The 18,062-nt window shown below is 39.1% G+C and overlaps 1 protein-coding gene across 2 annotated transcripts in view; it reads right to left on the reverse strand.

The window, feature by feature from the left end:
* Window positions 1-4,544: 4,544 nt before the first annotated feature.
* The window catches only part of ACP4 (acid phosphatase 4), a 451,526-nt gene continuing 438,008 nt past the window's right edge, over window positions 4,545-18,062 (reverse strand). For both annotated transcript variants that reach the window (XM_044058993.1, XM_044058992.1), the window contains one exon: window positions 4,545-6,161. In XM_044058993.1, the coding sequence (XP_043914928.1) occupies window positions 6,058-6,161 (104 nt within the window). In that variant the 3' untranslated portion in view covers window positions 4,545-6,057. The remainder of the gene's footprint in view (window positions 6,162-18,062) is intronic.

The following is an 18,062-nucleotide window of genomic DNA, read 5'->3' on the forward strand; positions in this document are numbered from 1 at the left end:
ATTTACATTTCTTAACTCAGAATGCCCAGCTTGGAGATTCCATTATAATTAGGAATGAAGGCCACAAGTAGCAGGATAAATTCAAAGAAACCAGGTTTATTCCAAAACGAACACACGATAAAAGTTAGCGCTTTCGTCTTGCTTCATTGAGCAAGACTTCTTCAGACAAATGGAACAAACAAAACTCAACATATTTAACCATTTTAAAAAGTCATATGACCACATTTATATAAATTAATTGAAAATCAAAAAGGTGCAGTTCCCTCCAAAGTTAATTTGATACACTTAAGAACAGAAAGATTCGATGCATTTATAAAACAGTGTGCAAATGAGAAACAAAGTGCTTACATACTGCCCAAAAAATATTGTTGGGACTGTTGTATTATATTATACTATAATAAATAAACTGACAAAACAGTCATGCGGTGTAATGGTGAACAAACCATAAATAACCTGTTCTAAAAAGCGGACATTGTGTTATTTTAAAATGCTTATGTTAAGCTGTTTGTGTTAAAAGAAAAATATAACTATCTTAAAAACTTCATATTGTGAAAAACATACTATAAACCTGTTTATGATAAAATATGGTAAAAAACATGTTTTAAAAAAACACTATTAAAGCTATGTGCTATCAGACAATGCAGGAGAGTGTGTTCTTCATAATACAAAACATAAATAAGTAATAAAAGTCACACAAGTTAAAAAATAATAAAAGTCACACAAGCTAAAAAATACGTCACACAAGCTGAAAACATACTGTACATTTCATCTTTGCAAGCTCCTTAATTTTAGGACACAGGCTAAAGAGCATAAATCGTTTAAACCTGGAAGGTTATATGCATTCACTTTTATCTGCCATAGTAACACACAATTCTAATTTCAAAGAATGGGGGCCTCCCCTGGGGTCTTGTTCTACCTGATCTATGGCCCTAAAAGAAAAGCTATGTTGGGGGGTTTCGTGAATATGTTTAGCTAATGCATTTTCTAGTTTACATTTCCTAATACTGTACAAATGCTCATAGACCCTGTCCCTAAAATTACTGTCGGTCTTACCTATATAAAAACACGAACACAGTTTGCAGCTTCCCAGATAAACAACACCTTTTGTAGCACAATTAAATATTTTACTGGTGCAGTATTTTTTGTTCCTGATAGTAAAAGAGTTGCCTACCTCCATGTACCTGCAGTAATTGCAGGTTTCACATTTGTACATGCCTGATGCCCTTGCCAGTGGAACTCTGCTTCTTTCTAATAGGTTCTTAAAGTTGAATCCTTTTCTATAAACAATTTTTGGCTTTGGCCCAACTATGCCACCCAAGTGTTCATCTGAGATTAGTAAATTCCAATTCTTAAATAAAATTTGACGTATATCAAAAACATCTACACTAAAAGTGGTAATAAAAGTTACTTTAAATGGATTCAACGTGTCAGGTTGATTTTGTTCCCTGTTGGGCCAATTGTTAGCGTTAATGCCAAAATGTGCTGATAAAAATATATAAAGACAGGAGGAGTAAGGTATTTAAAGCTAGAATTCACAGAAAACACACCTATTCCAATTAATTTCTCCACTTCACTAGCTGTCACCCCTGCCAGCAAAAGAGATCCTGTTGTCAAGGGCCAACTAGTCAGAGCGGCCCAGATGGTCTCTGACGACAATGATTTAGAGATAGAATTTCACACGTTACGTGATATGTTTTTGAAACGAGGGTACCCCCTCTCATTATTGGAGGAATTGATTGGTGAGGTGCAGTATAAGAGGAACAGTGGCATATTTATTCCAATTTTATCAGCACATTTTGGCATTAACACTAACAACTGGACCAAAAGGGAACAAAATCAACCTGACACGTTGAATCCATTTAAATAAAGCACTTTGTTTCTCATTTGCACACTATTTTATAAATGCATTGAATTTTTCTATTCTTAAGTGTATCAAATTAACTTTGAACGGAACTGCACCTTTTAGATCTTCAATTAATTTATATTAATGTAGTCATGTGACTTTTTAAAATGGTTAAATATGTTGAGTTTTGTTTGTTTCATTTGTCTGAAGAAGTCTTGCTCAATGAAGCAAGACGAAAGCGCTAATTTTTATCATGTGTTCGTTTTGGAATAAACCTGGTTTCTTTTATCCTAATTTATCCTGCTACCTGTGGCCTTCGTTCCTAATTTTGCATTCCATTTTCATTGGCGCCTCAGGAAGGCAATTCCAATACAATAAACAACAACAATGAAACAGGGAAGAGTAGACATTATAAAGTTAAAAATAAACAAGACATAATTCAATTAATGTACACTGCATAGTCCCCAGCAAAGTAACATAATCAATTAAAGCACTGACATACATGTAATACATGAAGTAAAGTTTCTAAAGCAACTATTGATACAATTTAATAGCAAGTGTATGTAGTAAGTGAAAAAATACTCATTATAGCTTAAGTCAGTTGATATAGCTAACAGTTGCACAGAAAGAGAACCAAATAGCAAGTGTTATACATTAGTCTCTTTGTAAGATAACAAAGTTACTACTTCCTGGTAATGTTGGCAGTCATTGTTAGGATCTTTTCTGCAGGGAATGTCTTATCAGGTAAGAGTCATTAGTCCATGTATGTATATCAACTATTCCCATATGATCTTCAACAATTAAAATTGGTAGACAATGGTGCTAGCAACCCTTTGTAATAGCTCCTTTATTATTCAGAATATGCTTGGTCCATTGATGTATGGGGATAAAACTCTTAAGTACATTCCAGAAAAACCTGAGTTTGATTAGAGGCATGTCCATCTGTTGGAGTTTTTGTGAAGATGAGGTGCATAGGTGTCCTGGGAGGAGGGGGTGGACTGAAACCATTCAATTCAACAGTCCCTTAGTGAAGAGACAACACTGAAAGGAATGGTCCATGTAGGGACATTTGAGCATCAAGCCTCTTTGGTGATAACGCTCATCATAAGTGCACAAGAGTGTGCACTTGCACTGGGGAGAATGTTGTGGCCCAGTTGTGATGCAGGCCACCATGTTGTGACACAGTCAGTTGTTCCCTTGCCCAGGGAAGAGGTTGGGATACATTTAATATGCCTTCATGGCCAAGATACTAGTAAGGGCACAGATAACCCTTATGGATTCCTGTGTGCCATCTCCTCTGGGTGGTTCTTTGCCCAATCCTGAGCATACCTAGTATAGGGGAATGAATGGATAGAGTGCAGCTGATGCAGGGACAATGGATAGCAGCCTCGGGGGCAAAAAGTTCCTAGAAAAAAAGACATATGCAGAAAGTAAGCATGTCCCAGTTGTACAAGCACTGTACCAGTGGCATGCTTCAGTACATTTAAATATGTATCTTGTATTCGTTTATGGATGAGGTAATAATTCATAACCATCTCATCTCAACAGAGGTGTATATATATATATATATATATATATATATATATATATATATATATATATATATAATATATATATATAGAGAGAGAGAGAGGTATATATAGAGGGGTTGATTAGTGATCATCAGTATGGTTTCATGCCAGGAAAGAGCACTACAGGTGCGATGTTTGCTCTGAGAGTGTTGATGGAGAAGTACAGAGAAGGTCAGAAGGAGTTGCATTGTGTCTTTGTGGACTTAGAGAAAGCATATGACAGGGTGCCTAGAGAGGAGTTGTGGTATTGTATGAGGAAGTCGGGAGTGGCAGAGAAGTATGTAAGAGTGGTGCAGGATATGTACAAGGGTAATGTGACAGTGGTGAGATATACTGTGGGAGTTACAGATGCGTTTAAGGTGGAGGTGGGATTACATCAAGGATCAGCTCTGTGCCCTTTCTAAGTGGTGATGGACAGGTTGACAGACGAGATCAGACAGGAGTCCCCATGGACTATGATGTTTGCAGATGACATTGTGATATGTAGTGACTGTAGGGAACAGGTTGAGGATACCCTGGACAGATGGAGATATGCTCTAGAGAGGAGAGGAATGAGGGTCAGCAGGACTAAAAATATATGTGTGTGAATGAGAGGGGGGATAGAGGAATGGTGAGGATGCAAGGAGTAGAGGTGGCGAAGGTGGATGAGTTTAAATACTTGGGATCAACAGTTCAGAGTAATGGTGAGTGTGGAAGAGAGGTGAAGAAGAGAGTACAGGCAGGGTGGAGTGGGTGGAGAAGAGTGTCAGGAGTGATTTGTGACAGACTAGTACCAGTAAGAGTGAAAGGGAAGGTCTACAAGAGGGTAGTGAGACCAGCTATGTTGTATGGGTTGGGGACAGTGGCATTGACAAAAAGGCAGGAGTTAGAGCTGGATGTGGCAGAGTTAAAGATGTTAAGATTTGCACTGGGTGTGATGAGGGTAGACAGGATTAGGAATAAGTATATTAGAGGGTCAGCCCCATGTTGGACGGTTTGGAGACAAAGCCAGAGAGGCAAGATTGTGTTAGTTTGGACATGTGCTGAGAAGGGATGCTGGGTATAGGGGGAAAAGGATGCTAAGGATGAAGCTGCCAGGTAAGAGAAAAAGAGGAAGGCCTAAGATAAGGTTTATGGATGTGGTGAGAGAGGACATGCAGGTGGTTGGTGTGACAGAGCAAGATGCAGAGGACAGGAAGAAATGGAAACAGATGATCCGCTGTGGCGACCCTTAATGGGAACAAAAAAGAAAAAGAAGATCATCTCAACAGAGGAAGATGGAATGATATATCATGAAAAACGGGCAATGGTATATCTTACTTAGAGGAAGGGTATTACACAAGTATGTAATGCTTTTTTAAGATATATAATTCTGTACAAAGTGAACAAGCCCACCAAAATATTGTGGAGTGTGTTGTACTCCCATGTAAATCACCCATCTTTAAAATATAAATTTGTTAACACCAAAACTCAGCGTGAGCAGGACACTACCACAGAATACTCAAGGGGAAGCACTGTTTAACACAAGAAAAAAATACAGTACATAAGCTACTAATAAAGAATCTGGGCTCACACAGCATGCATTGGTGACCTAATGATATGCCTCTAATTTTCATTTCAGTGCAACTAGCTATTCTATATATTGAAGACAGTAAACATCATATACCTTGACTGGTGAATTATGTGAGCTGCTCTTAGATCCCAGACCTATTTTTTTCTGCTGAGCAACTATTTGGAATGCATTATTTTGCTCTGTATCCTGAAAGCCATTTCATTCGAGGTATGCCTTTTGCAGCAAATCAATTGTGAACCAGACCAATAGGAAGCAGAAGGGAGAAATGTAGGGTTTGACAAATATATTAGGACTAAAAGGAGATCTCAAAATGTTAAATAAATATTTTTTAAAAAGTACAGTAAGAAAGAGTACATACAGTAACTATTACTGCACAAATAATGTTCAGAAGGCAGCTCAACAGCACCAATGTTTATATGAAGTGTACTTAACACATTACAAAAAAACAGAGCATGTAACATTTGTCCATTAGTGTAGGTCATATTAGGCAGGGTTTGCAGAAGGGAATGGAATCAGATGTATGACCAGTATAGAAGTAACAGCTGGTACATAACCCCAAGCAGGCAAGTACCTGGCACACACACATATGTGTGTGTGTGTGTGTGTGTGTGTGTGTGTGTGTGTGTGTGTGTGTGTGTGTGTGTGTGTGTGTGTGTGTGAATGTGTGAGTGCGCACACTTCTCAGTCTTTCTTCCTAATTGCAAGTCTCCCAATTAACAGAGGATTGGGCAGCAATGTGTTCCAGTTAATGGAACTTTCCATTTATGCAACCATAAGCATGCTGTTGTCAACAGTAAATGAGGGATTGTGAGTAACCGTCCAACATAATCAACGCACTGTTATACAGAGCCACTTTTCTTTGTTTCCACTAAAAATATGGTGAGATAGTTAATGCTTCCTTCAGGTTCTTTAAAGAAGAATTTTGTCTTCTTAGATGGCAAACCATTGAAAATATGGTGAGACAGGAAAAGTTGCTTTCACGGTACTTTTTCAGTAGATGATTATTTTCATAGACTGATGTCCACAGGAAATGTGGTCAAATAGACAAAGCTTCATTCATATTCCTTTTTCAATAACTGCTTATTATCAACTTAGACCACTCGGTACCCTTTAGTTACGTTACAGATGAGGGCAACTAGTCCCACAACCATTAGCCCCAGTATCACCACTGTGATGCTCAACCCAGTAATGGTGCCTGCAAAGGAAAGGAGAAGTACAGTAAGACTGCAAAACTTTAGGGTATGAGAAAGTTTTTTCTTTTTTGACATCTTTGTTAAATCATATTTTAAACAATGTCATAGGTGCACATTAATAGAAAATAAAACAAACCATAGTAACATTTTTTTCATTGTTTTTCTTTCATGCAGTATTCATATATGTTTTATTTTAAACTATCATTCACTCCAGCATTACATAAATCGATCAATTCCTGCCTTCCATAAAACTCCTCCTCAACATTACTCTGCATTTATATTTCCTATAAATTCCATTTATTTCTGTGTAATTTGCTCTTTCCTTTTTCTAAAAATCACACCCCTGGTTCTTTTAGCTCATTTACATTATTCAGTACTTAAGTTAAAGTTGGTATAGAATTTGATTTTGATTTACATTTTCTAGTAATTACTTTTTTTGGTAACCAGTAGCATTTAGTAAGGTCTTACAATGTATAAACAATTCAGATCCCCTGTCCCAGCTCAAAATAATAATAATATCCTTAGTTACAACAATTTAAAATCTACCAACTACAATATTCCCAAAGAAATATGTTCCTAATTGCCTCTGTCTATCCCATCCCACCTGTAGCATGTTACTGTCTGCTTGAGGAAGAAATCACTGAAGTCTGCTTGGGATATAAAAATATATGTGAACACTTCCAAGCATAACCCTTACATTTTCTGGACTTTGTTACATACTTGGGATCTATACAGATGTCCCCACATTGTTCCTTTGTAAATTCCCTTTTGAGTTTGTCTTCCCAGAATTTTCTAACTTTTCCTGACTAATTCTTATAGTTATCAAGAAATATTTTAAGTGCCCTACTAATTATCACTTTTTAACAACAGCTTATATTCTAGACTCAACTAAAAATTCTACCAGAGCTGGTCTTTCACTTAGCGCATACTTTGTTATCAGTCCCTGATAGTAAAGTCTGTCTCTAGTTTGCAATCCAAACTTCTAATTGGCCTCATCCCACTGGATTACATTTCCTTCTCTGGTTTGTTAATTTTTTTGCCAGTAAATCCAAACACCATCTTGTTTATTTTCTATAGCTCTACTTGTAATCATCTCTACTGGTAAAATCTCCATTCCTGTGTTCTGTGTTGAATATGTTCTTAGAATGCTTTCTGCTACTTTATGAATGCAATATTCTGTATGGTTGTTATTTTCCTTAGGGACCAACACCTAAAATCTTACTTTCTCTAATTCCCTGACCCCTGTTACAACATGATCTCTTTCCACTATGACTTATAACCTTCTTCTTGTGTGACATATACAAGCCTTAACTGTGTAGCAGTCAATCCCAAACCACCTTGTTCTATTGGGAGGATCATCTTATCCTTGCCCTCTTCCTCTTCCAAATAAATTCCTTCAACTCTTTATTAACTGTTTTCCACAACTTCTCCTCTGATTGATAAAAAGTATGCCTGACCTGTGTATAAAACTAAAGAGACTAAAAATTTCTCATCATTTGTATCTTACTATCCAAATCCATAATCAAGTGCTTTTAGTTTCTCAATTTTTGTATTACATTTTGTTTACTCTCTTCCCACATAGCTTTAACTGCCAAAACAGAGTCCTTTTTAATCTGTATACCTAAATTCTACTTATCATGCCCATATGTACATTTGGGTTTATTTCAAAACATCAACTTACCACATTGTCGAAACACAGTTCATCGAGACCACATCAGCGAAACCTTACAATATTGAACACTCAAAACTGCAAAGCCTAACCCCAGGAACTGATCCACTTGGGCCAGGACAAAAAAAAAAAAAAAAAAAGCAACACAGCAAGTAACACCCACCAGAGTCGGGGGCTTTGCTCCCCCATCCCCTTAACTAAATATACTAACTCCAAGATTGCACTACAGTGGGGAAATGGCAAAGCTCACCATAGTGGCCAAGTGGTTCTATTCCCGGGGTTATTTTTCGATGCTCCCGGTGTTCGACATTGTAAGGTTTCATACACACACACACACACACACACACACACACACAAACACAGACACACACGCACACACACAAAAGTGGAAATCCTAAAAAGATCGAAAACCTAGAAGCACGAAATTTAAAATCGCAACTTGTACACTACACACACACACACACACACACACACACACACACACACACACACACACACACACACACACACACACACATACACACACACACACACACACACACACACACACACACACACACACACACATACACACACCTTCCTCCCCACAAACAAACACACAACCCTATCCTACATGCAAGCCCCCCTGCACCCCCCATGTGGAGGGCTGCACCCTCCACACCCCCACTACTTAAATATACTAACTCCAAGGTCACACTACATACACAAACACACGAAACACCACCACACAGGCTACATTCCCCTCGCACACACACATCACAGTAACAAAACACACTAACACACACTACAGCCCCTACCCAAAACCCTTAAAACATAAACACTTACCTGAATCCATGAATACAGCGCAACACCAGAACCGCTAATTCAACATCTCTGAAATGCAAGATTTTGAATTTCGCATTTCTGGGTTGCCGATCTTTTAGGATTTCCACTTTATGGGCTCAAGATTCTGAAATTCGATATTTCAGAATTTGGAGCATGTAAAGTGAATCTATATATATATATATATATATATAGCTTTTGCTGAACCAGTTCATGTGTGCGTACATAGTTTACCACTAAAGTGTTTGTTTATTTTCATTAATTTTATATCCTAAAAAGACTTGAAACTGTCTCAAAATGGACCACAGTACTGAAGCTCCTTTATCTACATTTTGCAAATACAAAATAATAATATCACATGTGAATAAAGTTAACTTTTCTTGAGTTCCATAACAATTATATCCTTGAATTTGTGAGTCCCTTAGTCAGTCTATAAATATAAAACAAATAACAAAGGGGGAAAAAACAATACTACCTAGTTCCCCTGTTCAGACACAGCTTGCCAGAGAGGAACCCTTCTGCCTTAATTCTTGCCTTTGTCTTTTTATTTAGCCTCTTAATGAACCATTTCATTCTGTCAGGGAAGACAAATGCTTCAATTGCCCTACTCATAAAATCTCATCTGATTCTATAAAATGCTTTCGCTACATCAAGACCCACTAACAAAAGCAGTGTTTTCTTACATTCTGCTTCCTTCTAGGTCATCATTGTTCTTCACCTAGCTAGTACAGACCATAAACACTTTTTATTCAAGGTTTAAAATATATATGGGTCTATATGAAGATGGGTCTGAGGGTTATTAACCTTCTTTGCATAATACAGTCTCCAGAACTTTCTTTCAAGATGCTGACATTTCCTTCCTTTTAAAATATTGTTAAACAAAACATTTCAGATCTTTATCACTTTTTTACCTCCCAACTTCTAAAACATCCACAGGGATAATGTTTGTTCCTGGTGAGTTCCCTGTTAATTTATTATGCATCACCATATTTGTCTCTTCTCTTCCTATCTTAGCTATTAATTGTTGAGACTTATCTTTCTCTAACCTTGGCATAATTAACACTTCCATGAATATTTCATTTGTACATTTTCTTGGTTTCCATATTATTCTGCTTTGTACAAGTATTCATAAAAATTCTGAAATATCTGTAATACCTCTATACGATCTCTGGTTTATTTCTTTTGTCATAGGCTGCCTAAGCTTGGTGACAATCTTTTCTATCTGTTGCCTACATTGTACTAAAAGTTTTTGTGCTCTGCAGTTAGCACAAATAGTTGCTTAATGTCAACCTTTCTACTCTCATGCATATTATCAAAACTGTAAACGTTTCATACAGAATTACTAGTTCCTCATGTAACTTCTGAAATTGGAAAGGTCAGTCTTTTCTGTTGAACTAAGAGTAGAGTGATGCACAGTTAAGAAATAAAAGTCCTCTTTCTTTGACTTTTTGACTCTGTAGTTCCTGCTACCATTGAAGGTCTTGTTATGTCAGCCAGAGTAGTAGCTCTGTGACTCTATACTAGGCTGAAGTAATGACAGCTGCCTGACAGCTGACAAATCAAGCTCCAGTTTTACCCCATTTTCTCCCCCAAACTCCTCCCAGGAAAAACCCCAACCATTACTCCATCAACTATCACTAGGGAACAGGTCCTCAATTGCTTTCTCCAAGGCCAAAAACAGTGCATTGATTATCTCAGAAATATCACCGGATGTCTACTAAATAGCATGAAACATGATCTATCATGCCCATTAGAATCATTATTTAACCATAGCCTCTAAACAGGCTTCATGTCAAATGAATGGAGAACTGCAACTGTTATCACCCTGCACAAGAGCAAGCCATCAACAGTCCCAGGTAAGTACTAATCCATACATCTGCCTAGTCTCATATGTAAAGCCATGGAAAGAATTATCATGAAAGTTGTATATAATGACACTGGAAACTTTCAAACACTGGATCAAAGACAGTTTGGTTTTGCCAAAGGCATGTCAGGCCTGCTCTTCCTGGGGGACGTCTTAATGGAGATCACCAAATCAATGGATAAGGGCAAAACAGTGCATATGGCCTACTTTGATGTGGTCAAGGAGCTTGACACAAAACAATAGCTGGGTATTGTAAATATGCTCAGGAGATTAAGTATAAACCCCTATGTTACCCACCAGATAGCCAGCTGCCTCACAGATAGGACACAAGATGTCAGGATAGGGGAGTCTGCCTTTATAAAAAGGCCAGCCACTAGTAAAGTCCCTCAGGGCTCGGTGCTGGGAATGTTCCTTTTTTGCATCTTCTTCTCTGAAGTTAAGGCTAATGTCAGTGGCCTCAGCCTGACCAAGTCTGCAGACAATTGCAAACTAGGCACAGTCATAGACTCCCCCAAAGACAAAACATTCTCCAAGAAGGCCTGATACAAACTACTAAATGGTATCAGAGTCCCAGCCTAAAACTAAATGTCAAGAAATGTATAAATAGTAACCTTTGGTAAGGCTTCCATTATAGGAAATTACAGCAGGGATAATACACCCCTAAGAGTAGTTCCTGTGGTTAGAGATTTGGGAAAGCATGTGGACAGTGACTTGGCCTTTGACCATCATGTGTCTACTGCAGTAAGGCATTAATTCTGTGTTGCACAACTTATAAGCAAGGGTATGGCATCTAGGACCACATATTTCATTGCTCCATTGTATTTTGCCCTCATTAGACCAGTCATTGAGTACAATGCCCCTTTTGGTATGCACCTCAGCAGTCACAACCAACAACTGGAGCATCCACAAAGGTTCCAAACAAAAAGAATACATGGTGTAGAAAACTTCTCTTACATGGACTGCCTCAAAGCCTAACCCTATACTTGGTCTCCTACAAAGTGCTGAGAGGTGATCTATGCCTATCCTACACAAAGCATCCTCTGATCACTTCTGTTGAACCTACTGCACATCTGCAAAACAAATAGCATTAGAAATACCCAACCCTGGGATCTAAACCTCATCTGTAACATAAATAACACACGTTGGAGGGATAGGTATGTATTTCTGAAATTACCCTTTCTCTGTAACAGATTTCCCATCCATGTGGAACAGAGATCTTCCTTGCACTTGTTCAAGCATAACCTGGACCAGTGGATGGGGAATTAAAAATTTACCCCATTTGGAACCTATATCTCTTTTAGGAAGAGAGAGCTTGTAAATGCATGGCCACTCATACCTAAGATATACTCCCAATGTATGTATACTCCCCATTAAAACCTATGGTATAAAATCCAGCCCGATATAATTGGGAAGCATGGCTAGGCTTAAAAAGCCCCTTTAGGATTGTCGGCCTAGTAATAACATATGCATCTATAACAACATTGCATCAATTAGCCCTGATAATATCTCAAGATGCCTCCTAAATAGTATGAAAAATGACTGATCAGGACCACTAGAATCCCTATTTAACTATAGCCTCCAAGCAGGCAGTATCCTACCCTCACCCAGGATGATGCCACAATATAAACAAAAAATGAATGAGTTCAACAATTGGCTTAGTGTCTGGTGCCAGTCCAAGGGGATCCAGTATTTGTCATCCTGGAAGGATATGGTAGATACACCTCACTGCTTTGCTAGAGATGGCCTGCACCTATCTCCTCTAGGCTTTCCAATACTGCCAAAGGCCCTTGCCTCCTCCATAGTGTCTTTTTTAGGCAATGTCAAAACAACAAATTTTCCAATGTAATAAAAGCTAATTAAGGCAAACTCAGGGTTATGCTGCTTAATGCTAGGAGTTTAAACATGAAACTGCACTCCCTGGTAGCAATCCTCTCCTTGGAGGATGCTGACATCTGTGCAGTTACACAGACATGGACCAAGACCACTAAGAGCACCCTGATTGTGCAAGGCTACAATGTCTTCCACATGTTCAGACCTCAAAATGAGCGTGAAGGAGCCAAAGGTGGAGGTGTATCCATCTTCATTAAAACCAAATACACTTTGAGACTGGTCAAACAGCATGACTCTCTTGAACTACTCCATGTCCAATTAACTATTGAAAAATTACCATACCACATCATTGGTAGCTATAGCTTCCCCATCATGAACCAGGATAAGCACATCGCCTACCTCGATTTACTGGAATCCCTCACCATACAGCCCAACACCTTAGTCCTGGGAGATTTCAACTATCCTTCCACAGACTGGGGGACATACATCAGCAAAAACCTCACTTGCCTAGAGGTTCCTGGACTTTGTTAACACAAATGCTCTGGAACAGATAGTCTGCACCCTCACTAGGGGCTCTAATGTTGTGGACATAGTACTCATCAATATGGGGCTCATTGTACTTACACATGCATGAGGCCCTACCTGGTTAGGTCAGACCACAAATCAGTCTCGTTTGAAGTAACTACTGGAACTGACACCCTCACAGGAACAAAAATTATAAAATATTTCACCAAAGCTAACTGCAGCATACTAAGTGATGGTATAAAAAGCTTCATACTATCCACAATCACGGACTCCAGTGGTAACTATGCAGAAGTGTATGCAAATTCCCTGTGCAAAAACTTAAATGACTGCATAAACTCTGCTGTAACTGACCAGATCAAAACCAGGTCTTCTTGTAAAAACAAGCCATCATGCTGGACTTCAAGTAGAAGCAGATTATATAACAAGAGGAAGAAACTGTTGTCCAAAAGCAAGAGGAATATCACTCTGCAAAAGAACAGTTCCCTCCCAAGCCTAAACAAGAAAATCAGAAATCTTGTAAATACTTCTACAACAAATTACAAAACTAAAAACTCATCCCTAGCCAATGATAATCATAAGGCATTCTTTAACTATGTCTGAATTCTAAAAAGGGAATGCCCAGCTATGTGCCAAACTAGTTGTAGATGGGGTCACTCATACTACACCAGAAGTTATTGCCAACCCGCTAGCTGACAAATTCAGAGCAAACTTCACCCCCTATCCCCACCTACCATATCCCAAAGCATACCCGATACCAGCCCTCTGCCTATTATCTCTAGAGAACAAGTCATCTCTGGACTCGCCAAGGCCAAAACCACAGCCTCAATGGGACCAGATAATATCCCAGATTGTTTGCTAACCAATCTAAAAGAAAACCTAGTGGACCCACTTGATGTTTTCTTTAATCATAGCTTGAGAACTGGCTATGTTCCGACAGAATAGTGAATAGCAACAGTAATCCCGCTGCACAAAGGGGGGCTATCAACTGACCCTGGGAACTACTGACTCATAAGTCTAACCAGCCTCACCTGCAAGGCCATGGAAAGAATTATCATGGACCTTATCAACAAGGACATAGGTGACCTCCAAACACTGGACCCAATCCAGTTTGGCTTTGTTAATGCTAGATCATGCTTCTTAAGCCTGGTAGACTTCTTTGAGAATGTCACCAAGCCATGGACAAAGGTAAGGCAGTGCACACAGCCTATCTCGGCCTTGCCAAGGCTTTCAACACAATTCCCCACTCCGGCATCATTGACAAACTCTCCCAGATATACGTTACTGGATGGGTAGCCAATTGGCTCATCAACAGAACACACACTATCAAAATTGGTGACTCCACCTCCACTAGTAGACCCATCACCAGTGGAGTACCACAGGGGTCTGTGCTGGGCCCCTTACTGTTTGGCATCTATTTCTCAGAAGTCCAGGCCAAAGTAGACAGCCTTTGGCTCACCCAGTTGGCTGATAATTGCAAACTGGGGGCTAACACAAACAAATGATTGGTGCCAAAGCCAAGGTCTAAAAGTAAATGCAAAAAAATGCATTATTATTCCCTTCGGCAAAACAGAATTGAAAAAATAAAAACAAGAAACCTCATTGCAAAAGGTGGACCTACCACAAAGATTAAAACTGAAAGAAAAAAAAATGTAAGTCAACCACCACAGTGTTAAAAAGAAAAAATAATTTATTGATAGGTTAGCGCTTCTTCAGACCGTAAAACAAAACATTAAAAAAAATCAGTATTTATTAAGATGAAAAACCAACAAAAACACGCCAAGAACAAGTAATCAAAATACAACCAATGAAAAAGGCGCGCCACTTATAGATCACAGCCTCCCCTTCAAAACAGGTTTAAGAGGAAGGGTGCTGTTCAAACCAGGCATTCTATGTGCTTGAAGAACAACAATACATTTAAGTTCCACTTTTTCAATAAAATTGTTAAAATCTCCACCTCTAATGTTAGGTGAGAGCAACTGTAAAACCTTTTGGCAAAACTGAATTCCCTATAAATTACAATATTGACAGCACCCCCTGAGCTTCAACCCAGTGGTGTGAAACTTGGGAACACAGGTTGATAGCAATCTGAAATTTGACCACCAAGTTTCCACAGTAATAAAAAAGCCTTCAATGTAGTGCACCTCATAAACAAGGGCATAGCATCCAGGTCAAGGGATGTTATAACTCCACTGCACTCAACCCTCATCAGACCACTAATAGAGTATAATGCTCCCTTTTGTATGTACCTCACCAGGCACCTGCAGCAGCTGGAAAGACCTCACAGGTTTCTCACTAAGAAAATACAGGGACTCCAAACCATGACCTATGTGGACAGGCTGAAAGCTGTGTCACTTTACTCTGTATCTTATAGGCTGCTGAGAGGTGACTTGTACCTGGCCTATAGGTCAGTCTCCAACCCTGCCCTAATTGAAATGCTGCACATCCACAAGTCAAATGGCTCAAGAGTCACTTGCTCTAGGGATATCAATCTAGCTTGTGAAATTAACAGATCATGCTGGAGAGACAGACATGTCTCCCAGAGACTACCACTTCTCTGGAATAGACTCCCTATTCATGTAAAACAGTGCTCCTCACTGACCCTATTTGAATGCAACCTAGATAGTTGGATAGAAGACCTCAAATTCACCCCTGGGGTGGAACCAATGTCCCTTATGGACAGGGGTAGCCGGTGTTGATTACAGACCCGTTCTATTCATAAATTCATGCAGTGAACTGCCTAAGAAAAGAACAAATGGGGATACTTGAGATTAATATGGCTAGGCTTGTAAAGGCTCTAGGGTTGCTAGCCTAGTAACTGCCTATAAACTTACGAGCCTATGAAATTACTGCACAGATAACATCTTCTTAAGTGTAGACCCAATAGTCAGGGATTTGAAGATACAGGTAGACAATATTCTGGCTTTTGACCATCATTTGTCTACTGTTGTAAAAATATATCATTCTATGTTGCACAAATTATAAGCAGGGATATGGCATCCAGGTCCAAGGAATTAATCGTTCCACTGTATTCATTCCTCATCAGACCAATCATCGAGTACAATGCCTTATTCAGTATGTACCTGACGAGGTACATGTAACAATTAGATTGTACATAGAGATTCTTCATAAAAAGGATATAGGGCATAAATAACATGCCTGAAGTGGATCACCTCAAAGCCCTGTTACTATACTCTGTCTCCTATAGACTGTTGAGAGGTGATCTCTGCCTGGCCTAAAAGGCATCCTTGAACCTTGCTCTGATGGACCTTCCGCATATCCACAAGACAAATAGCATCAGAAATACCCAATCTAAGGACCTAAAACCTTGCCTGCAACATAAATACGAGATGTTGGAGGGACAAGTATATATCTCAGAGGCTACCCCTATTCTGAAACACATTTCCTATCCATGTGAAGCAGAATTCTTTCCTAACCCAATTCAAGCACAGTTTAGACCAGTGTATGGATAATAGGAAATTAATTCCTGGTCTGCCATCTATGTCTTTAATGAACAGAGGCAGCCTGTAAATGTTTGCACACCCAAGCCCCAGCTTACATATACCCCTTAAAATAACCTTAGGGTACCAAAACTTGTTAGATATATTTGTGTTGCATATCTGTGCTTAAAAAGTCCCCTGTTGCTGTTAGCCTAGTATATCTATGAATACAAGGTATGTACGTGCGTGTTAATTGTTTTACAGGGCATTGCTTCTGCTGGGTGACATACACATACACATGCACACATAACCATATATGTATATATTTTTGTCACTGGTGGAATACAGAAATACTGAGGAAGTTGTACTGTGGCTCAGTGTCTGTTATGTAGCAGTGGCTGTGAAATTCTTAGTGGCTACCATAATGAAGGACTTTGTATGTAAATCTATATGTGTGTGTGTGTGTGTGTGTGTGTCATTTTATACACACACACACACACACACACACACACACACACACACACACACACACACACACACACACACACACACACAGATATGTGTGTGTATGAATATATTATGAAACATCGACATATTACATTGATTTCTGCATATTAAAACTTACACCGATTTAAAAAAATGGTCCCCATACTATCTTACCTGTGCACTAAACCTAACCCAGCCACTGCCACAACCTTAACCCTACACATTACTGCAGCAGAAGCCCTAATCCTGACAGTACCACTAAACAAGACACTCTCACACACACACACACACACACACACACACACACACACACACACACACACACACACACACACACACACACACACACACACACACACACATACCACATACACCATCACACATGTGCAGCATTAAAACTATCCCCTTACCTAGCCCTTCCTCTGACTATGACTTATAAACATTAGCTGTCACATTCACATTTGGATTCCTTAAACGTGAGCATACACATAGCAGTAAATCTGTTCTCTTCCCTACCCCATACTCCAACACTGATCTGCAAATATTTGCACATACACACACTCACACACACACACACACACACACACACACACACACACACACACACACACACACACACACACACACACACACACACACATTAATGCTGGCAAACAAATGTCGACATGTTTCTGCGCATGCTCCAAGGTTCTCGCAGACCATACAAGTATTAAAAAAGTGGTGTGTCCCCCACACCCCCTTGCTAATTATTTATTTAAATTTGAAGACTGTGCAGTCCTGGTGAAAGGCATATTACCCATCTGTGGGGAATAATGTAATTTCACACAACTGTTCTCCATCTGTTTTGTCGATCAAAGTGTGTCTACTCATCTAGAGAAAGAGGCAGTGTGTGTGTGTGTGTGTGTGTGTGTGTGTGTGTGTGTGTGTGTGTGTGTGTGTGTGTGTGTGTGTGTGTGACTGGCTGATCATGTTGTAGCTACCTGCACATCATATCTGTTTCATACAAGAGGAGAAGTTTGTGCAGGCCACATGGACCTCACATTTACTTGTAGCTCCACACTCCCTTACAGGCTTCAAAATTTGACAAACTGACATAATCTTGAAAAGCCATTTAACAGGGAAAAATTGTCAAATACAGCAATACTAAAACAAACAAAAAATAAATAAACAGCAGGCATTTCTACTTGCTTATATCTGTCTTTCAGTTCTCGAAATTGCCCCAAAATGGTTACTCTTGTGAATATTTTTGAAGCTATGTTACCTGGGATGT

The sequence above is a fragment of the Protopterus annectens genome, chromosome 17.part0, assembly GCF_019279795.1.
Source record: "Protopterus annectens isolate FY-2018-M chromosome 17.part0, PAN1.0, whole genome shotgun sequence".
Taxonomy (NCBI): domain Eukaryota; kingdom Metazoa; phylum Chordata; order Ceratodontiformes; family Protopteridae; genus Protopterus; species Protopterus annectens.